This window comes from Epinephelus fuscoguttatus, linkage group LG1 (genome assembly GCF_011397635.1).
Source record: "Epinephelus fuscoguttatus linkage group LG1, E.fuscoguttatus.final_Chr_v1".
Lineage (NCBI taxonomy): Eukaryota > Metazoa > Chordata > Actinopteri > Perciformes > Serranidae > Epinephelus > Epinephelus fuscoguttatus.
In genome coordinates, this window is record NC_064752.1 from 42,734,692 (window position 1) to 42,758,602 (window position 23,911).

General features: G+C 41.9%; 1 protein-coding gene across 10 annotated transcripts in view; it reads left to right on the forward strand.

The window, feature by feature from the left end:
- The window catches only part of foxp1b (forkhead box P1b), a 183,054-nt gene that overhangs the window by 83,429 nt on the left and 75,714 nt on the right, over positions 1-23,911 (forward strand). For all 10 annotated transcript variants that reach the window (XM_049587353.1, XM_049587345.1, XM_049587378.1 and 7 more), the window contains one exon: positions 4,087-4,256. In XM_049587353.1, coding sequence (XP_049443310.1) covers positions 4,098-4,256 — 159 coding nt within the window. In that variant the 5' untranslated portion in view covers positions 4,087-4,097. The remainder of the gene's footprint in view (positions 1-4,086; positions 4,257-23,911) is intronic.

The following is a 23,911-nucleotide window of genomic DNA, read 5'->3' on the forward strand; positions in this document are numbered from 1 at the left end:
CTAACAGGGGGTGGGGTGTGTGTTCGTACTATATTGTCACAGTAGTCTGGAGATATGCTTAGCTTATCTGTGACTTGGTTGAAGTGGCTGACAAGATTACACGGTTGTTTGGTCTGACTGTGAAGTCTCCTTTGGCAGAATGTCATCCCTGCCGCTTGCTCCTCTCAGCAGAGAGCGGACTGACAATTGCAGTCAGAGCAGCGAGTGAGTCGAGATTGAGTCTTTGTGATCGAGGTGGTTCTGGTTTGTAGAAGGCCCCGTTTGCAGATAAAGGTGGAAGAATGTGGGACTCCAGTTTGGAAAGGTTATTGGGATTTAGCCCAATTTCTATATCTGTTAGAGTAGGTTGTTGTCAGTGATGATGGATTATTTAACGTACAGCTCGTGTTGTTCTTTTCAAGAGCCAAAATACAACACAAGCCTCTTAAGAAACCTTGAGAAGCATTCTGTTGGCGTACCTTTGGTACACGCCGATGTGTTGTCTAGTCTAGCAACCAGGCCGAACCTAAACAGCTCTAAATTGCACCTCTCCCCATTGTCTCCTCCTCGGTGCATCTTTATCTCCCACCCAAGAAATGTTGTGCTTTTGTTGTGTGCTTGTGTAAACAGGGGCCGTGTGAGAACTCTGAGAATCGAAGCAGGTGGCCACCGAGGCTTTACTGTCATGAGCATTAAAGAAAAACAGAACATGGCGAAGGGTCAGAGCACAGCTGCGCGGGCCGACCCTACCTTGAATCGACTGCTGACTTGTTTGAGCTGTTGAATTCCAGGCAAGCATGACAGGGGGACAGGCATTAGATTTCCAGCGAGGAGGGGAGGGGGGGGTGGGAGGAGAGGCAGGGCTGATGAGCTCTGGCCGCCGGCTGTTCTTAACCTTCAACCTGTCTGGTCAGGTGGGAGACACATGTGACTCTTGTTTGTACTGTACTCCCCATATTTGAGGCAGGGAAAACAAAACAGACTGTAAACAAACAGAAACTCTGACCTTTTTTATTATCCAGTGTTTGTTCCAAACACTTGTTTTGTTTTGCAAGCAACTACTCCCCCCGAAGAACAGACAGGCATCTAATAATCAACAGCACAGCCAGTTCTCTTTGTACGAACTGTTGTTGACTTGTTTTCATCTCCTGGAATTTCCATTATTTCAGTGCTTTTTCTAAACTATTTTTACAAGACGGAAAAAAACCCTGACGTGCTCCATTAATAATAAGACTGCTTTTTTCTTGTGTCTCCTCTTGTGTATTGTTTTGTGTTGAAATGTTTGTGTTCAGAGCATGAATGCATACGGCTTTAACCCCAGTAACTACGCCCCTTTTAGCAGGACACTTGACCCATAATTACAGCTGAATGTGTATGTGTTGTATAAATGGAACGGATGGAAAAACTTGGAGCTTTTTGAGTCATCACAGACGAGGCTATCCCCTGAGCAAAGTGAAAATAAATAGATAGATAAACATACGCGGGGCCAAGTCACATGGCCGAGTTGCCCGGGCCCCAGCTGATGATGGTGTCCCTGCCTCAGTGCTTCACAGATTAACATTGTTATCAGCACAACTCTCTAATAAGGCTCTTTCCTATCTTCTTGATATTTATGATGGATAATGCCCATTTTCCATTTTCTTTTTTCCCTCCAATTTTTTTTTTTCCTCGCTCATGATATTGCAGCTTTGAATTATTCTGTGGTGAAATTAATGAGAAAGTAGATTTATGGGTTTCATTTGTTTGTCAATTCGAAAATTAATTGGGTGTTAATTTTAGCCATCCCCTCATCAGTGCCGGTTCCAAGCATGCGCGCATTACTTTGCATTCATTGTAGCCTTTCTCTCCTTTATTGTGGGTCACTAGTTTTGCATACATTAAAATAGCCCCGCGGCTCATTCTCTTGATTACTTTTGGAGATGCCATGCATTTGGAAATTTACGCCTTTCCGTTATAATTATGAAAATTTTGCATGGAATGACAGTGCATGTATAATAGCCATTACTTTCCCCCCTTTTATTTAGCTTTGGAAAAAAAAAAAAAAAAGAAAGCAGCCCTTCTTTTTTTTTTTTTTTCCCCCCGCATGTGGAAAAATGTCTTTTATTTGAAAAATAAGTGGGGGTGAATAACGTCAGCCCATGGTTTATTTCAAATGGCATTTAATTTCGCCCGAGAATGTGTGTTTCTAATTGGTGTCTCAGAAGGGGAGTTGGTGCGAGCAAAGGCCTGTAGATGGAGTTGTGGCTGGCTGCGTCCCATCCCACAGTATTCCTCTTGCTCACTCCTTGTTTAGAAAATCCCATTATGGAGGGAGGCCGTGCCAGACTGGAGGGGTGAGCCGGGTCAACATCTGTCTGGAGGGAGAGGGGGGCCGGCTCTAGCCCCGGCCCAGAGAACAGGGCCTGTAGGCCGGGCCCAAGCTGCTCAGACAGGCCCCTGAGTGTGGGGGCGTTGTGACACACAACTGAACCGGCACAGGCCACAGTGTCAGATGACTCACTCGGATATGCTTCTTGCATGGAGGGCTTCTACAGCGGAGGAGATGTAAACCATAGTGAACTTTGGGTTTGATTTTTGTTCTGGTACTGTTTTAGCTCAGCGGAGCCCAAAACTGCTACTGATGATCCTGAGCTGGGAGACTCTTCCAGAATTTGAAAGAGCAGTGCTGCTTAGAGAGCTGTTTATTTTTTAATAATCTCATGTCTAGATTATTATCTCACCTATGCTCTGTAAATATTCCTGTGTGACAAGTTGTCAACCTCAATTTCCTATCTGTCAGCATGAGTGTGTGTCCCCACGGTGTCTGGGTGTGTGTCTGCATCTTGTTTAGATCTGGACCTCTAGAGACACTGCGCTGTGTAGTTGAGCACATATTAACTGGCATCGGCCCCCCTATTACACGCCTTAAATGCAACACCATAAATCTGCATTTAGTCCCATTTTCACCTTCTTTCATGATGAGGCCCAGTGTTTTAAAGGCATTTATTCTGCTTCATATAAATAATTAATCAGCCAAGTTAATTCGCTTCTGCCTGACTTGGTCAGCTTCATTAACCGCCCTGGAATTGGGGGGCTAGACGCGTTGCGCCACTGAGGCCCGCGACCAGCGCACAATAGCTGTAAATCATTCCACTGATTTGAGGAATACAGGCACAGAAATGCACCAGCGTCACTGGCACTCATCCCCAGGGAGATGGAGGGTGGTGGTGGGGGGGCATCATGTCTGTCTGGCTTTTGTGTATCCAAAAGCAGAACAGAGGTTGTAAAATGTAAGCAAATAGCTGTGTGTTCACACATATTACTGCTGTCATATTTGAACATCAAGCAAAAAAGCATGCAGCAACACATAAAACTACACTGCGTTTGTTTGAGTTAAATGAAGTTGTGAAAGACAACATTTTTCTGTGCTGGTTTATTTATATTCAGACCTGTATTTTGGTGTTAATTGAGCACCCCTGAAGGATTTGACTGTTTTTGCTCGGCCTCAGATTGGATGTTTCTCATGGAGATCCTTTGGCAGGCCTCACACAGTCGCCCTGTTTCCCATTAAAAAGCTATTCTGCCGTGGTTCTTCTGGGAGCCATGCAAGTAAATATATCCATTTCCATAGAAAGTGTTTTGTTTTGGAGGCTCAGTGTTTTCTTGGGCTCCTCTGTTCTCGCTCAACTCAGGTTGGGTTCCTCTCCGATGCGTGCTGGACCCCAACCCCTCCACTGCACCCCTGCATATACCCCATAATGGAGAACACAAACAAAAACCTGAGTCCCCCTCCCTTTTCTCCAGCCCAGTATGGACTTGTCATCTGCAAAGGATCTGCTCCGGAAAAGACAAAACAAAGGAGCAGTTCATTATACTGCGGAGAAGCGGTCTGTGGGAGCGCGTGCGTGTGTGTTTGCCTCATTGCATATGCTACAAGCAAACAAACAAGACACAGGGAAGCACAAACCAACAGGGAAACCTGCAATAAAAGTGAAATTGTGTGGGAAGGATATGACAGATGTTTATAGTTTGGCCGAGAGTTGAAATGCGACCTCATTGCTGTGTGTTTTAACAGCTGTTCCTCTCCGTCTCTGTCCCTGTTTTCCATCTTTCTGTGTCTTCTCTCAGGTTTTTAAGTCATGATGCAAGAATCTGGGACGGAGGCGACGAGCAACGGACCAGCCAATCAGAATGGAGGAGCAAGCGTGGAGGGCGGGCCCAGGGAGGGACGACCCAAGAGCGCCACGCCGTCCGTGGAGGTGACTGCAGCTGACCTCCTGCATCTCCAGCAGCACCAGGTAGACCAGTCCTCCTTTCGCACCTGTCTTCACTTCATTAAGCCATGTCAACAGCAGGCCCGATCCCCCTCTTAAAGTGCCACTTAATATTTAATTCCTCCTCAAAGTACATCTAGTACATAAACACATTATTATTATTATTTATGTATATTGAGGCCCTTTTTGAATATTTAAAGAAGGGGAAGTGCTCTCTCTGTGTGATTGTGTTTGGTTGTGAACGTGTTTATCGTAGCATGCAGCATCTGCATTTTGGTGAAATATTTATTGCGATGTTCTGACATATTTTAAGTATGTAGGTGCCGCAGGATTTTGTAGACAGTAAAGAAACTGTGATGTCCAATAGGATGACAGCATTTTCCCCTGGCTCATTGTAAACACACCTCACACTCACAGCTAATGCCACACTCTGCCACGTTAACCAATGAGATGCGCAGAGGCACGCTGGCGTTACCGTCGATGAAGCCCAAAACATTTTGGCCATCTCAGACTTGAGGCAAACAGACAAGCTCTTTCTGTTGGTGTCAGCGTTATGCGTGGCACACGACAGCGTGTTTAAGGAAACAACATTGAAAAGATCAGTGTGTCTTCTGCTATCTTGGTCTATCCGACAGGACGACTAGGGTTGTTGTCAGGAGCTGTTTGGTGATGATGCACAGGCTCTGTGCCGCTGTCTGTTGTCACAGCACATCCATCAGTATTTGCACTGGGAGGGCAACAATGCTACAGTGTGGAGCACGGGAGACATGGCGCTGTAACATATAGAGCTGAGCAATAATTCACTATTATCATTTATCATCTTTCAGCAGAATCATCCTGACATCAGGATGATATGATATTATGACACTGTGATACACAGTTCTGTTGTCAGAACTGATGATAACCAGTAAATTCATTCATATCTCATTTTGACAACACAAAGTATGAAACATTTTTCATAAATAGCACAGCAGTTTGACATCTCACTTGATGTACTGTGCAGGTCAATGCAGTGATAATCAGTTGTACACATACATTTTATCAAGGTAAGAAAAATTATTGATTTCAAGTGTATTGCTCAGCCCTACTTATGAATCACTTGAATACTAAGTCATATGACCTCATAAGTGATTATTTTACATTGCTATTAGTCATATTTATGTCCCCCTCTTACCTATGCTTTATTTAACTGTAGAGTTGAGAGATGTATTAGAGCTGGATGGTATGGCCTCTTAATGATATCACAATATTTTTAATCTCTGTCGCAATACACAATATATATCTTTATATTTTGAAACCTCCTCTAAATCACTGTGGACTACCAAATCACTAAACTACTAAATAAACTACTGTTAAAATAATAAATAAAGTACTGTTATATTGAAGTTAAATGAAGTACTGTTTTAATCATGGTTCCTGAAACGGTTTAGAAACCAGAAAAACTGATTTCTAGGCCTGGAATTGGTTTTGGAAAAGTTTTGAACATACCTTGTTTGGCACAAAAACATGTTAATAAATATACCAAAACATGTATGATGTTCAAAATACTTTCCCTATATTACTGATTTAAAATCAAGTAATGGGTTAAACAGCTGAAGGGACATGACAGAGATCCACCTCAATTTATTCAGTTATTATGTGTGATCAGGTTCAGGCAGGGTTGCAAAACAATCAGTAGATATGTCCATAAAACAACCGTTGGCTTAACAAGGAAAAATACATTCAAACATGTCAGAGTTCTGATCTCACCATGAATCAAAAAACAATGACATCTACAGGATGTCCTGTTTTCTATCCCCTATAAAAGGGGCGTAGCCTTGACGTTTTGTGAAGTACCTGCATGTGCCAGTCTGGTCTATTGGCATATGCAACAAGTTGTCTAACAAGCAAGTACAGTTACCATGAGCTCTATCAGTTTGCTTATCTGCAAATGCCTGGGAAGTGCGTGTTTACTAATTTATGGCTGTATTGCTACATAGCCCTATCTATTTTAAACTACTTAAAAAAAAGTAATGAAAAAAGGCTAAAAAAAATTTTGGAAAAGTTTTGAAATTTAAATGGTTAAAATGTGTGGGAAAACTGTATAATAAAGTTAAATGAAATTGAATAACATACTGTTATAACAAAGATGAATGAAGTACTGCTATAATAAAGCATCCAACTTACCTGTGTGCTTGATGTTGTCGCTGTCATGTTAAAGCTTCTGGTCAACAGTTAGATATTAGCAGTTAGCAGAAAGTTGAACTGTTACAGCAGCGCCATTGTAAGGATTTATTCACTATGAGCATTTAACAAACTGTCAGATCTCCAGTTCATATATAAGTAATATTTGCAGGTCACACTGGTGCTCCATGGTTGCAAAATGCAACTAAATTGTTGCATTCCAGTGCCCTGCAGATACAAAAACACAGGCTTAGCCATTATCGCCCAGAATAGAGTTGTCTGAATGGGCAGGCGAGTTTGCATGAGGTATCATATTTTGAGTCTTTTTTTCTCTCTCTTTTTGTGTCAGTGAGAGAGAGAGACAAAACGCAGAAGCGTGTGCCTGTGACTTAAAAAAATGACGTGACAAATTACACGCGATGTTTGCTATGTAGTCATTTTGAACATCCCACGTGGGACAAGCCGCGATACATCAAGTATAATCAATACATCACCCACCTCTAAAAGAATAATTAGAGGGCCAAACATACAATACAGACCAAATGTTTCAGATGCTGTCATCTTAAAAGTACATGGTATGTGCCTTGGAACAGGAATCCTGTGTTGATCACATTTTCAGGGTGGGACAATGTTGGAATAAATGCCAGAGACGAAGGCCATCAGTAAGTAGAAAGAGTGTGTCAGTGTGCGTCCTTCTCTTCAGTCTCAGTGTTTAGTTCTTCAGGCCTTACCAGATCTGCTCTTCATCCTTACTCCCCCAGTCTCCAGACCCCAGTCACCAGACCCCACCTCCCACCCATCTTTTTTTCCAGCTTAAAACGAGCATGTCGTCAGTGAGAAAATCACGGCCATACTGAATTCATTACTGCAGTAGTCACACAAAACCATGGATAAAATTTCAATAACTGCAGGCCACAGTTGAGTAAACAGTTGCACTGAAACTTAATTCCTGTTGACTTTTCCTTCATTCTTTGCCAGGGGCACATTCTGATTCGCTCTGCAAAGACAACAGCGTTACAACTTTGATGAATTGACACAGGGGAGAGAGTGGGTGAGAGAGGGGAGAGGAAAGTGTCATGGATGTGCACTTGACACCAAAAAGGGATGGAAATAAAGCCTGCCCTGTTAGAATAGAGCCAGTCGTCCAAGCATGGTCCCTGTTTTCTAGTCATCCAGAAAGAACTATTACTCTCCGGGATCTGCCCTGGCATTTAAAGGAGGGAAAAACGAGCAGACTCTCTCCTTCCCAATTCAATGTATTACAGTCGCATTTTCTGCCCTCTGCTTTCTACTGTGGTAAATAGCAAGCGCTTTTTGCTTCATGCCTTTTGAACAAATCCAGTGGTTAATTTCTGTGGCCTGCGGTAGGAGTTGAAACAGAGGGAGGCGTATTAATTGTTGTGTGTGATAAATGGCGCGTGGATGGGGACGGAGTACGAGATGTCTCACTCTCAGCTCCTGACACTGGGCTTTGATAGGCCACTTACCAGGGTAGTGTTACTGGGAAGGCAGGCAGGCAGGCTTTTCTTTTTATTCTCCCATTAGACTAACCCAGGATTTTCACTCATGCACCATGAACCATGTTAATTGTCCCCAGGGCATTACGATCTTCGCTCAATTACTTGATAACTTTTTACTTTTGTGGCATTTCACAGTCTTTCTTTTAAGTTTTATTTGCGGCTCCCGCTAATACGCCCCTGACACACTGAAGGTTTTTTTTGTATTCTTTGTTCTCCACAACATCCAAGATGCTATTACCCCTTTAGGGGATGCAAAAATCAATCTCTGACTCAAAGTGCAAATGTCTGAGAATCCCCTGAGTGAGCGGGAACAACAAACCTGGCAGTGGCATATCATTTATTCTTATTAGGGAACATAACTATGAAAGACAGTCCTCATTAATAAAGATGGGGGATGAAATAATTGTAATCTGTTTGATCATCTTGATTCTGACAGGGGAATTCATCTTGTGGACTAGTCAGATTTGGGGGAAGTGGACCATAAGCTTGATTTAAGCATCTCTATTAGTAAGTCAAATACTGTTTGTGAAGGAGTGAGGATGAAAAGAAGGCACTGTCTCTTTTCTTTTTTCTCCACTAAGATGCTGTGGAAATGTCGCCGATTTCACTTTTTGAGGAACTCAGAGTGATATCGGTTGTGTTGTAACGGTTAGACGTTTGGGTGTGCCTGTAAATGTTTGTTGTGCTGGTGTATAATACATGAGTACCTCCTTTGTTTCAGAACATGAATATAACATCTTTTTCATAAGTTGCCTCAGAACCCGAGCGTGTTTATTTTTTCTGTGGTTTTGTTTGTGTTGCAGAAGTTGTGGTTTTAACGTTATCCTCATGAGGAAGTGAAGATACTGTAGGAGAGTGAAAACAAAAACAATAGTATGAAAGAGGAGTGTTTGTGCAATAACCTGTTTTGTGATTTAAATGATTTGTGCAACAGGAAGTTGTGTAGCTGTAGCAGTCAAATCATCACACGGTGACAATAACGACGTTAGGGACTTTGTATTTGCTTTGGAGCTGCTGTCTTCAGGACATTCAACTCCCTACACATATTTCCTTTTGATATATGGTCAAATTCAGCAAAGCCTTTATAACATCCCACATGTTTAACCATGCAATAGATTCCTTCACTTGAAATTTAGTTTAACTGATACAACCATGGAGCATTAAATATTAATATCCTGTCTTTTAGAAGAGCCCTTTTAATCAAGTTAGAGAGATTTCTAAACTATCAGTCTGTCTCTTCCTCTCAGTGATACTGTACAAATCCCCAACAATATCTCAAAAGAAAAAAAATAAAACAGGGATGAATAATTGCTTTCCTTTTATTGCACGCACATCCATCCAGTCTGCTTTGTCAAACAAGTGCCTTTAAAGCTTTGTTACATATCGCAAGATAAGGCCAGCCAATTATGTTTTTTTTTCCTTCTTCCTCTCTCCCTGCGTGGTTGAGGTGTCCAGCACGTTGCGTGTGCAGAGAGACGAGAGTGACACGCATAACGGTGGCCACAGAAAGAGCTGAGCGGGCACAGGTTTCCTGTTTGCATAATGCAGGGCTTACATGGTCCCTCGCGGAGGCTCAAGAAGGTGGAAATGCACGTCTTTGCCACCGTCATCGAGCTCTGCTTCAGGGGGGAGGCTCTAGATGATAAGCCTCGCTATCACAGGCACTCACACATATATACAATACCCATGTAAACACATACATGCTGGGACAGAATAGAGGCCCAAAGGCCAGGCCTGCCAGTGCAGGTCCTGCTGGTTTCTGTCCAGTACCACATTATGGGCTAATGGTCAGACTGAGAAAGTTAACAGCGGTGGGTCAGAGAGGAGGCCAGAGAGCATTTGCTGCCTCAGATCTCTGCTAATCGCGTGTACTCTGCCGCAGAGCTGAGGGCAGCGGGGAGAGAGCGCGATGCTTGGATTGAAATATGGTGTTTCACAAGAAGAACACAGCCTTATCACTGCACTTTTGAATTGAATTCCTGCCAGTATCTCTGTATTTGCTCTACTGCAGAATTACATATCTGTGCAGTGCAGTGCTGAGTATTTGACATGTGTAATAAAGGCTTCTTTGCTCTGAGTGCTTTCTGACCAATAGCTGCGGCGCATTATCCCATTGAACGTGTGCTTCCTTCCTGAGCCGTGCCATCTAACTCGTGTACAAGTTGGTGCAAGCGTGCACCCTCAGAGCGGATCACACTGGAAGCATCCGAGTCCCCACGGTCCTGCCGTGCATCCTCCTCCATCTCTCGGAGCTCTCAGGTATCTTCATGTATACTGTTCATATTGTCACACGAGGCCAAGCAGAGGCTCCAACTTATTGGAAAATCTGGCAGAGAGGATAACATCAGTGTTATGACACTGTATATTGCCCTAAATTGCTTTATTGGTAAAATGATAGTGCTCGTCCAATTTGAATAATTTTATGGAATCCCTCACTGAACAGTTTAATTATGTTATCACACAACTGGCAACATCTGTCTTTATACCACAGCACATGACAGTTTTATTACAGGCTGAATTTCTTTGCTGGTTCTGGCAATTGATGTGTGATCTGATTAATAATCACACAGATGGAGGTGAAAATTGAACAGTGATGCGCCGCTATGTCGAAAAAAGGAGGAAATAATTATTAAAGAAAAAAAACACAGCTTGTGTCACTGAAAATATCATGACTGTTTTTACTCTTTCAGCTACTCTTGAATCATATTGCTTTTTTAAACACAGCTCTGCATTTTTTTCTAATCAGAAAAAAAATCTGTTTAGTCTAGGAACAACTTTTCAAATCCTTTTGTCACCCAGGTTTTGTTAGTGAGGTTTTGGGAGGTAAACCACCCAGCACCTCTCCTTTGTCTTATGGATGCCTTCCAAGACAGCCAGCCCATGAACTCATCCATTTTGTTGAGTCTACCTCCAGCCGCCGCTCTCCGACTGGGAGGAGATGAAGCACAGGTTGCATGTGTGCCGAAGCCATAGTTTAAAATAGTTGACTGTTTCTCGGGTCGACATCCTGTTTACACACCCTGCTTATGTGGGCAGCAGGAGGGGGATCACAGGAGTTGTTTGACATTGCGGTAATCAGAATGGACGCGCGCGCGCACACACACACACACACACACACACACACTGGTCTTACTTTTCATTTCATCCCAGCACAAAAGAAATGAAACAGAAAGTCTGTCAACATATATTTTAAAAATGTGATTATTATACTTTCCACAGTAACATGATCGTCTCTACCTGGTATTAAAGAGCTCCTATTAGGGATTCAGCGTCTCCCTTATCATTTGATGAAGACATTGCGGGTTCGATTGCCCTTTGCTGCGTGTCACCCTCTCTCTCTCTCTCTCTCTCTCTCTCTACCTCTGTACCCCCCCCCCCCACCGCCCCCGTTTCGCACACTGTCCTGTCCATCAAAGGCAATAAGCCCATAAAAATAATCTTAAAAAAAAAAAAAAAAAACACCACTGTCTCCACTGTTGATGCACGGAGCAGCCATATTGGATTTTTAGGTCAGAGTGTTGAAATGGAATGCCCCATAAGTCCCTATAGCTTCACTCTAGCTACATCATGGCAAATACATCTGAAAAAGCCAACAATGTGTTGGTAACATTGTATAGTTGCTCATTAAGCTCTCCGTTTAGTCTGAAAAACCAAAATGTTAAGAATCTAATCTTTGTTTTTGGTTGGACAGCCTGGTTGATCACCAGAGTTTAGCTGGTTAAACTTCACACTGGGCTTCAGTGCAGCCAAACACATGGTTCCCTTAATTTCAGTGCCAAAGTTTTCTGTTCTTGTTGTCAGACAACTGTACAAATATTTAATCATGATCTACAAATGCAACCTTTTAACCAAGGCTAACAGTACTTCATGTGCTGCTGAACTGAGGTCATTTATTTGAGCCACATCTAATATAGTAGGTAAATGAGCAAGATCATTTCATCAACTACACTGTCTTTCAGAATCAGCCAGTGGACACTTTTTTTATTCTCACTGCAACAGTATCTGGCTGTTTGAGTTATTTCACTGTTACAGAAAACTTTTCCTTCATCGACCATGAACAGACAAACAAAACAAAATAAGCAATTTAGATTCAACCACTCTGAAGAATGTTTGTGAAAAGCTCTGATACTGTGTAAAAAAAAAAAGGCCAACATAGAGACAGAATGACATCTTTTCAGATTTAGTAGGCAAGAGATTTATTCCTAATCATTGAGTGTTAATCAGGTTTTAGTACACATATTTGCATGACAATGATGGACAGTTAGGACAGCTAAGCAATAGGCAAAAATGTGTAAAAAGATCACACATAGGCACACAATGAGGAAAGAACTGCTCACAGTCTACAGTCCACTCACTGCACCATCAACCCCAATGTTCCAGCTAAACAAACAAAGCTCTTACTGTAATGCACTGGCATCACATAACGAAGCAGAGTCCTTTCATAACAATGTAGCTAAAAAAACATTGGAAATGTCTCAGTGCTGGTTCAGAAACACGGTTGGTGGAAGGGGACAAATCTGAACACTGACCAGCTGTGTGTGAACTGGGGTTTAGAATAATCAGACGGTTGTAAATGTATGTAAATGCATCATCTGATACTCCTACTATGATTTCTTAATATTAATCTGGTTTCTTGCGTGTGTAAACATAGTCAGAGAAAAACAGATTCAGCCTCCTCCATCTTTAAGGCTTGATTTACTATGTCCCTGTGGAGAACGTGTGGATGAGGAAAGCTCTCAAGGACGTGTGCACGTACAGACGCCTCCCATGTAAATGATGCAAGTGTATGCTGGTATCATTAGGAAGAGTGAAGTGGCTCTCATTGTGTGGTGCCCGGATGGTCTTTGATGGCCACGGTCTGTGTGTTTGTGCTGAAGTGCGCAACTCTAAACTTTGAGCAGGTGTCTGAAGCAGCTGGCTGGAGGCAGACAGGGAAACACGTCTGCGTCAGTTCAGTATTAAATGGCTTAGAGAGAGAGGCCTCGCCTAGCCAGAGGACTAATGCATCCTCAATGTTTTATTTAAAGTAGTGCCAACAACTGCTTCTGAATGCGCCACATCAAGACACACACACACAAGTCCTCACACACGCACACACAGGCACACAGAGTAATTTTGCGCTGTTTAGCTGAACAACTTGTGTGTTTAGTGTTGTAAATAAGTAACCGTTTTAACAGGGCCTCAGGAGACTGTGGTTGGGAAAGTACACGCTCAGACATGACTGGCTTTAATAGCCATTGTCAAAACACTGTTTCAACAAAAGCCTTTCTTCACGCGATTGGAATGTTTACATTTAGCTGAATAATAATGCCATTTTAAGGAGAAGCTATTCTTTAAGGATAGCCAATCTGACCTAATTTATTAGGGATAGACTTAAGGATGCACGATTCCTCTTGGGAAAACATTCAAGCGCATGGCCTATTCATTTTTAATGAGAGCACTACTTTAAAAACTTCATAGAATTAATATGTATCAGTGCAGTCTTTCCTGTGCAGAAAACTTCAGGGTAATTAATATTCATAGGCTGTGCTTGTTAACACCCCCAATGCTAGTGCAATGTAGATCCAATTAACATAGAATGGACCCCAAGGATTTGGGCAGATAAGGGTTAAATGAGCTATTGAAATTGAAACCGGGACTGTCTCCTCTTAAAACACTTATTTGTTTCAATAAGCCCTAATCCTTGTTGCAGATTAAGGCATCTTTTGGGTGCACGTGTGAATGGCTACAAAGGTAGAGTTGCCTGAGAGACTTCACGGAGACTCTGCATGCAAAGTGTTAATGTTTGTGTACGTGCGCATGCGTACATGTTTAGGTAAATGTGTGTGCATGTGCATGAGACATGCAAGCATGTGCACTTGCTTGTATACATGTATGCATAGAGGGCATCACCTGCACAGCCAGGCTAATGTGAAAACCCTGTAGTGAGCTCAGCTTTTATATCTTATTCATAATCTCTTGACACAATGTGGGTAATAGACATCAGTTCGTTCTTGGCGTCAGCCTGCAAGCCATGGCCAAGCTGGGTGACAGAGGGGGAAGTGCTGGGATTCTAAAGGGAGCTAGGTGATGATAGCAAAATGCCTGTTTCCCACCTGCTGCCTTTTGTTAGCGCACACACACACTGTATATATTTCTCTCCAGAGCATCTCGAGACAACTGTGCTCCCCCTGTCTCAGCTCCAAGAGTTAAAGAATGGATTTTAACCAAATGGCAACCTCAGAGGCTGAAAAATTAAGCCAACGCACAAGTGCCAGAAACAGCAGTTCCTCGAATGGCCACTTGAGGCTGGCTCCAAAAGTGAGTCAATCCCCATAGACCCTCATGTGAAAATGTCAACCTTAGAAATAAACATGTGAAGAGCATGGTACAAAAATGTGGGTGCCGTCTCTTGACAAGATGCTACTACAGACACAACACTGGCCATGTAACGTAACAATGGTGTAATACCAGATTCACAGAGTACAGGTGTAGCTGTAACCATAGCTGTTTCAGTATGTTTTCAGGTAATGAAAGCTAATTGTAACCCTTTGGTCACCTAAAAGTCTTCTTCAGTGTTTGGTTGTACTAAAGGCCCTCTGAGGAGTCAGGAATTCAGTTTTTCCACTAAGTGCATTTTCTTTTAGTGGTTTTATATCAATTTTTGCTAGCAAAAGTTATCATTAGCATTATCAGTAAATATAATATAGCTGTAAATGCACCATGCTAACCAAGCTAGCAGCTAGCATTAGGATTATCTCCACCCTCTCTTCAAAGTATGGTCACTTATGGCTCCAAAAATCCAATATGGCGATGGCCAAAATGCCAAGCTCGAGGCTTCAAAATGGGAGTCCACAAACCAATAGCTAGTCTGTTATTTTATGATTTAAACAGGCAGCCTGACTGAGGAGACAGGGTCAAGGTGGCTTACCTTACCTTTAAATTTGCAGTCACATAGGATAGTTCAGCAAACTAAAATCAAATCAGGAAAAATTACTAGTTTACACTGAGAAAAATAAACTATAATTAGGCTGGGACTAAATGAAACTGAACTTTGACATTTGGAATATAAATGAATTTAATGAACTGTCAGATGGAACAGGTTTCCAGCTTGGTAGGCAATAGAGTCAAAAGAAATCTGAATTAAAGTGATCTACATCTTTTTAAGAAAGTGGGAGAAATTGCACAACATTTACCATTATAAACTTATGATGATGTATATAGTGTCTGGCATGCACAATAGATATAGATAGATTCAGATATTTGTAGCCTCAGACTGATAATTTGATTAATGAATTAATAATTTGATAAGTTCAACATGTAGAATTTATCATGTGGCTAATTGTACAAACATATTTTTTATGTCTGTAAATGATTTACAGTGTGTTTGTATGCCACATATTATAGAACCCTCTGCATCATGATACTATCCATCACCACCATTTGAAGATATACACAGACGTAATGTATTCATATTTTGCTTGTTTCCTTTGGCCCTTTTGAAGTGTATTGGAAAGCCTCACCTATTGCAAACTATGGGATATGTTGCTCTGCAGTGAAGTAACTGGTCAGGGCAATGTCGCTATAGGACTACAGTTGACTATAACATACTAATAACATGGTTATTTAATATAGAATTCAATCTTATTGAAGTGTGTGATTTATTTATCATTACAGCACTAGTACACAGTGCATATCCCTTTTTTCTGTGATGCAGAGAAACACTGACAGCTCTGTTTTTGGCTGGCAGGGTGGAATATGATAAATGAGTGATACTGATGATCAAATGAGCCTTCATTGAAGTAAATATGCATGGACAGCCACACCATGTATAGGTCTCTTAGAGTAAATTTGATTGTTTGACATGTATTCACCCATCAAAGTATGTATCAGTGATTAATAACAACCCCCCTGCGCGTTCAGCAGTGACATGGCCTCTATTTGAGAGAAAAATGGCACAGGTCGGTATTCACTGGTGAATAGCTGTATACCATTTAGAGAATGATATGCCGTGATGGGATGTCTCGTCATAAATAATAGTGATGGCACCTCCGCATCCTGTGAATGGCATGTGCCATAAATACTTAGCCAGGCCAGAGACAATGGTTCATATAAATCCTAGCGCAACCTTTTTCTCTGTACAAAAAAGGATATATATTATTTAAATGGACAGTAAAAACAAATGTTTTTTCCTCCTCAGTTGGCGGCAGAGAGACCTCCAGAGCAGGACAGTGTGTACTGCTCCCTCACTGTGGTCTCTGATGCACTGTTGTTATTTGCTTGTTTACAATCTTTGACATGATGTAATGGGATGGCTGTGAAAGTACTAGCCAGTAAATGGCACAGAAAATAAGACGGTCCTTTATGTCTCCCCCCTCCTCTTCTCCCCCTCTTTTTTTTCTTGTTTTTTCCCTGCAAACGGGGAATATGTTCTGCATTTGACTGAAGGAACATGAGCCTTGAATATAAGTAACTGTTTTTTGCATTAGGTACTCCCCGGAGGTAGGGGAAAAATATCATGTCGCTGCGTGAAATGTGAATGTGAAATCTAGCAGAAAGAAATATTTATGACCATTTTTTGCTTGATTAGAGCTGGATGACATGCCTTAGGAGACAGTGAGTGGACAAAAGGCAGCGGTGCTGCTCCTGGGCAGATGTTAAAGAAAGAGTTGTTTAGGGAGGAGGGCATTCTGTCCGGTGGCTCTGCGTGCATGTCTTTGTGTGTGTGTGTGTGTGTGTGTGTGTGTGTGTGTGTGTGTGTGCGCGTGCGTGCGTGTGTGTGTGTGCGCGTGTGTGTGTGTGTGTGTGGGATGAGGTGGGCTGGGGGGTCGGGTTTGAAGCATGGTAGAGGAAATTGAGTAAGTCCTATGGAAGTGTACTGGGAGGCAGACGGAGAGCACACAAGATCCATCACTGGTCTTGTTCTCAGGCACACAAAACACAAGTAATGTCCCTCACATGCTATATTTAATGTCTAGAATGCTAATATAACTGTGATACTGGTAACAATTTATCAGCCAGTTTAGGGCAACTGGGATTTGGCAGAACTGTTTAACTCAGATGTTACTGCTAATGTACAAAGTCAAAAACACAGACTGCGTTGTCTGTGGTGCAGGATACAAACTTATTACATACATGACACTAAACACTACTCAGTAATCAGTCGGTAATCAGTGCGTGCTGTACACTGAAGTATTGATCCTGCACACTGCCTATAACAGGAGAGTATAACAGTGTATTCATTCAGTGCTTAAGATGGCCTGCCGGTGCTTTAAAACGAACACAGATGAAAGTTAAGTTCACTTTTATCTAATGATGCTGAATTGTGTCAATCATTTACAGTTCAACAGGCCTTAGTTAATTTGTCCAGATTCATGCAACAGTGTTAGCGCTTGATATGTTTGGCAAGGCATTGCTATTTGCTATTGCTATGTATTTTTCCTAATTTGCAAAATTCAGACTTAATTATCCCTGCCCCTGTCAAAACAAATCATCTGTCATTTATGAAGATGCGTTAAATCTATGTTGCTTTTTGCGAGGACCAATCCTCACATATATGAAGGTTACAGCTGCAATTATGCATTGCCTTTTTGACTTTTGTCTCATCAGTAAATAATGATTATGACTGATAGCTAAAAACAACTACCAGAGGACCGGCCGGCTGAAGTGGCCGAATTGTAAGGAGAGCCTTGTTATCTCTTGATTTGGAAAGGTCTCTGGCAGGGGTAGGCAAACTGCGGCTCTTGAGCCAGATGCGGATTTTTCAGCAAGCCTGCTCTCACCAAAAAATGACCACATTGGTCGATTTTGCAAGCAGGTTATTATGGCCCATACTTGTGTTTATAGTGAGTGGGCACTCTCTAGTGGCCGTAGTAATTATTACAAGAGCAAAGGAGGAAATGACACGACGTGGCATAAAATGTGACTAAGATTGCGTAATGTTGTACAGTTATCAAAGGAGCCCTTGTAGAGCCGGAGGGAGGAGTGGTCAATGGATCAGACAAGCACAGGACTTTCACCCAGGAGAGCAGTTTTTGTGTCCTGAAGTCAACTTGACTTCTTTTAATAACAATATAGCCTAGTATTCTAGTATGTGTAGCATGCAACTCTAGTGATATTTGTGACATGTTGTATGTGACGTATGTCATGTGACAAATGCCTAAACCTAAGCAAGTAGTTTTGGAGATTATATTATTTTACATTTTAATTTTCATTTATCATTGCAGGAGGCCTATAGTGCTTCCTACATTCTCCAGTTGTAAAATAGCCTGGCGCCTCTTCATCTAAATTTTTCCAAGCTTCAGTAGTGTTGGCTAGTCTTGAGTCAAGCAAGGTTAGCTATGGATTCCAAATCCAAAACAGTCTTGGGAGATAAGAGAGAGTTTTTCAGCATGTGGAGAGATTAGTTTGCTTTCATTGCTAATTCTGCAAAGTTAAAATACCAAATAATCATAAATAGGCCACTGCAGAGGAGCCAGCTTGTGGTAAAACGTATTCATGATTGCTCATTTTGACCTATTACTGATGTTGATAGGCTAATTTAGACTTATTGTTACCTTCACTTTAAGGCTCAAATCAGGCTATTGTCATGCATGTTCTTATGTTTTCCTACAAAAAGTAATGCACAAAATTTTTTACACGTCCCATATTATGATCAGCCAGTATTTACCTTTTGTTTGGCAGGCTGCGATCAAATGACTAATGCGCTGACAGGAGTAAAGAACAAAGCAGTCCCTGTAATGATGCAGGTTTGTGTGGTGTATGGGTCACAAAACACAGGACTTTTCACCACCACTTTTCACTCTCTCTCCCTCTTTCACGCTTGTCTGTCCTGTCCATTAAAAGCTAAAAATGCCCCCAAAAATATCTTTAAAAAAAAAAAAAAAAGTAACGTCATTTATGGGGCGCTAGTTCGTAGGATATCATAAAAACTGTTGTATGAGGATTTGTAGTACAAATATGTTTTGCGGCTCTTTTCTTTTTTTTGTGGGCCAAAAATGCCTCTTTTGCAAGTAAAGGTTGCTGACTGCTGGTCACTGGGAAAACAGTCTGTCACTCTGCTGTTTGATGCAATCAGCGGCAGCGTTTTTGTATATCAGAATAATTAACAAAAGTTACAGTTTTTGTACTTATATTGTAAATATGTTGATATGTACATGCACTAGAGCACGATGATCACCGGATAAAACGCCTTTAGTGAAAGTAGATGATGTGAAATTTACACAGCAGTATTTAAGCAGTGCTGACATTTTCGTTATCATTCTGCATAATACCTTATTATATACGTGCCTTTCAAAAGCTAAAATTGCCACTTACAGACTTGACAGCGTGTGGAGCAAATCCCTCTGTCAACTATAACTTAATGCTGTTTTGTCTGCACATTAGCATATTTTATATGTTATATCAGCATAGATTGCATACAGTAATGGCGAGGGCCAAAACAAGGATTATTGAAAACCTACAGGGGCCCACGCATGGATAATTGAGTTGTATGGATGGAAAACTTCACCTGGTCCAAGCAATTTTGTATTTGCAACCACTGTCAGTGAATATGCATGCTATTATGGCACTATATGCAATCTAGGGAGCGTGTTAGCGTGCGAATGTGTCGTCTAACAGTATGTGCTCAAGGCCAGTAGAGAGATATTTCCCTACTGTCTGCACCTATTGACACCACGTCCTGTCAGACAAATCCCTACTGTGCTGCTTGGTATAAAACTTTGGATAATTAAACACTCACTGTTCCTGTGTCAGGCCTGGGAGAAGCATCTCTGTAATCATCACTGCTTGCAACAGGCTTATCACTGTTGTGGTGCATCAGGACAAGTGCCAACATATAAATAATCAGTTAATTACTATATTGATGCAGTTGTCTTTGTTTCACAAGCAAGCCGTCTCTGGCAGCGGGTTGATTGTGTTTAGATGGAGCCTTTGACAGGGGGGACGCCACAGCTCTTAGAGCCATTTCCAATGGATCAGAGAAGTACAAAATTGAGAGTATGATTAATTTTTCAATTTCTCTCTGCGGATATCTAATAATTGTGCCCATAGATAGCCAAAGGCTCTTATTAAACATTAACATGCAAAAGAAAAGTTAGAATCAGAAAGATGGTATTTTGGATTGAATAATGTAAAATATCTTTAGGGCAACAGGGAAAGAAGCAAACTAGTCCAGGTTTATTCTTCAAATGTTTTCCACCACCGCAATGCCTACTCCTAATTACTGAGCTCTTATCTGCACACTCAACACTATATTTATTTTTCACTCATTGCTAAATGCAAATTTCTCTTAACCTTTTAATAACATATACATGTCAGTAATTTTTAAAAAGGAATCATTAGAAATGTCAGTTGGACTCTGCCAGGATTGTTTTTAATTGGTATGTAACTCCACTGGACAGACAAGTTTTTATTTTTTAATTCAAGTTTTTGATAATTAATGTGAGACTGTCTCCAGAATATAAATGCTCAGCTCTTTGATCTGGTAAAGGGAATGTTGCGAGGCACATGGTTCTTATTAAAATATACCAGCGTGTTATCTCCTCGCTTTCCAGTGGAGAGACACTTTGCCTTTAAGAAGCTGCGCCTCAGAGGAGGTTCCACCTTCAGGTCTCACTCTGTCTCCCCTTTCTCCCTCTTTCTGTCGTTCTCCGCTTCCCCCCGCGCTGTCTCCATCACTTTACTCACTTCCACATAATATCATCTTCATCTCAGATAGCTGTGGCACAGGGGAACTGCATTTGTTGATCAGATTTGGCTTGGCTGACGCCTCCTCCCCAGAAGTACGAGGATGTGCGTGTAATGCTTGCCTGAGCCTCAGCCATCGCCGGCTGATTGAGTGGTCCTGCCTGTCACAGGACAAGATAACCACATCAGTAAATACTCTCCTCTCCTCAGCCCCTCACCACCACAGCATCACTACCAGGGGCTGCTTTCTGCACACACTGATGCACCTTGTGATTTTCAGGTTTTTATTTTTTCATGAATGTCTAAATTGTGATACATATTTAGTCCATTCTCTTATAATCACATTTCTGTCACAGCCATGGAAGATGCAAATAAAAGCACATCCCATATTTAATACATAGCCATATTGTACCAGCTCTCTGCCTCTCCAAAGGGAATTGTGACTCAAGTTACAGTTAGCTTTTCTTCTCAATTTGATGAGGTCTCTAGCCGGCATCGCGCCACCAGACTCCGGTTTCACACTGCGATCTTTTGATATCCCCCTCTCTTCAAAACATCACCGGCATCGAAGACGGATTGAATTAGCGATTTGTGGTATATTTATCTCGATCTGAGAGTAATTTTGCGCTCTCTGTCTTAGCACTCAAGCTCAATGAAAACAATAAAATGGTGTCCTTATCTTCTGGAGTGAAATCAAGATAGGTGCAGGAGGCTGCAAGTTATTTGTGGTTGATTTGGGGAGGGGAGAGGAGGGACAGGAAATGGACACCCCTCTCACATTACCTCTCTCGCCATACAGCGGGAGAAAAGAGAGAGAGGCAGAGGGAAGGTTTTTAATCAGCAGAAAGCTGTGCTTCTAATGTAAAAGTGTCAAAGATGTGCCTTAGCCCTGCAATGAGTGAAATCTGGTCAAGTCCTGTGTTAAATTGAAAACGGGGCCCGCTGGGATTTGGAGGTGAGGGGACGGGGACTCAGTGGTAGCAGCATCTTGGTCAATTATCACAGTCGTCGCCTGTGCTCTGTTCTACTCTTGAGGCCTCTCCTTGTATGTCTGGCTCACTGCGCAACCAAGAACACAAGGAAATGCAACAAAACAAGATCTGTAGATATTGAATTTGAGAGAATGTTTGAGTTAAGTGACGATTCTTCCCAAAATCTACCATTTTGCCCAAAGTCATGTTTGGATTTGATCAGGTCGGCAGGCGATTCCAAGTCTTTGCTTGCTTTATAACTCATGAATGAAAGAGTGCCGCGTGTGCCTGTGTACCTCCACATGCCCTGCCTGTAGGCTAAATGCTTACGCCACAGCTGCATGTCCCGACATATCCCAGCACCCCCTCTGGCTGGAGAGAAAAGGATCGCTTCCTGGCAGGTGCGATGTGGGGAGCCACAGCTCCTGCCTTTTCGCTGACTCGCCACCAAGTGAAAAAAATAAATTCTAAACTAGAAGGGGGGAAAAAATGAAAGTTACCCACCACTCTATTAATACGTGTATGTGAGCAGTCTATTTTAACCACTTGAGTGGGAGCCAGGAAGCCAGCACTTGCCCCATATTTTAACCAGATGTTTAGGAGGAGAAGAAAAGCCTTACAAGAGTCCTGCAATCAAAATAATTATCTTTACGGGTGGATGTTTACAAAGTGTTAATTTGATATTCTCCAGGTGGACTAACTGAGTCTCCTTTTATGTGTTAAACATGAAAAATGATGTGTCTTCTGTTAAAAGACCGACACCTATTACTTTACACAGGAGCAATGCAGTTAAAAATGTCCAAAGAAAAAAGGAACATCATATAGTGATGTCAACTATATTTACTTATTCATACATATCGACTATGAATATGTAAAAAGGTTTCAATACTAATTTTCCACAGTATCGATACATCGGTATCAGCTGTGTTTTCTTACTCTCTCTTATTGTTAAAGGGATTATTGGATCTCTTGAAGTGGGGCTGTATGAGGTTCTTATCCATGGTCAGTGTATTGAATAGTAGATGTCAGCAGGCACACCCCCAGTTTCATGTGGAATATTGTCACTGCTTTACCTTGCTGTCAGACAGCGATTTCCAACTGGGAACTGAAGCTGTTACATTGTACTCTTCAAAGCCAGACTTCATCGAGAAAAACAATGATTTAACATCACTGGACACAGAAGCTGCTGGTCTACTGCTACCTCAATCAGTTATTTTGTATGTGTTACAGTGTGACTTTGGCATTTTAAAAGGGTTAGTTTGGATTCACCAAAGTCACACAATAACACAAGCAAACCAACTGATCGAGGCAGTAATAGACTAGCAGCTCCTGTGTTCAACAAGCCAAAATTACTGTTTTGGTCAATGGAGTCTGTTTTTTGGCAAGAGCATAGATTAAGAATTGAAGCCGTTCATGGCAGGCTGACTGATGGAAAGGTCATAAAAACACTCTCAATATACATTGATTTTCCATAACCGCTTACCCCTTAAGGGTCACGAGAGGACTGGAGCCTATCCCAGCTGACATTGGGCGAGAGGCAGGTGAAAACCCTGGACAGGTCGCCAGACTATCGCAGTGTTGGCACATAGAGACAGACAACCATTCACGCTCGAATTCACACCTGCATGTCTCTGGACTCTGGGAGGAAGCCGGACAACCCAGAGACAGACCAAGCTGACACAGAGAACATGCAAACTCCACACAGAACGGCCCCAGCCAACCAGATGGTTCGAGCCTGGAACCCTCTTGCTGTGAGGCGACAGTGCTTACCACTGCACCATTGTGCCACCCTACTCTCAGTATGGCGTACACTTAAACTGTTTAGATTTTTTTCTGGTGGCTAAAATATGTTTTGCTGCTGCTCCACAGCAGTACATTGCTTAGCGTCGATGTTGGCATTCCTGCCTACTTCTACAAACTGGGGACGTGCCGACTGACATCTACTGTTTGTAATACAGTGACAATGGATAAATACCCCATTCCCAAAAATCTGAACTATTCCTGCAATGTGTACGATAGTCATTCTGCTCTTCTCTCTTCTTCTCTGCTACTATCCAAGAAAAGTGTCAAGTTATACCCTTGTTATATTTACCAAGTGATAAAAATTTCAACTTGTATTCTATCAGTATGACATTTTCCCCGTGGTATTGAATATGGCATTGAATATCAATATTTTTCAAGGTATTGTATCAAAGTTAGAAATCCCAGTATTGCAACACTAATCCATAGTCAGACATGATCCTACTCTTCTCTCTCTACCCATCATGAGCCAGCAGACAGGAGTGGATGCGGCCTCTTTGATAGACAGTCAAAGAAGCACCAGCAGTGATATGTAGCCACAGGGCAACAGTACTGCTGT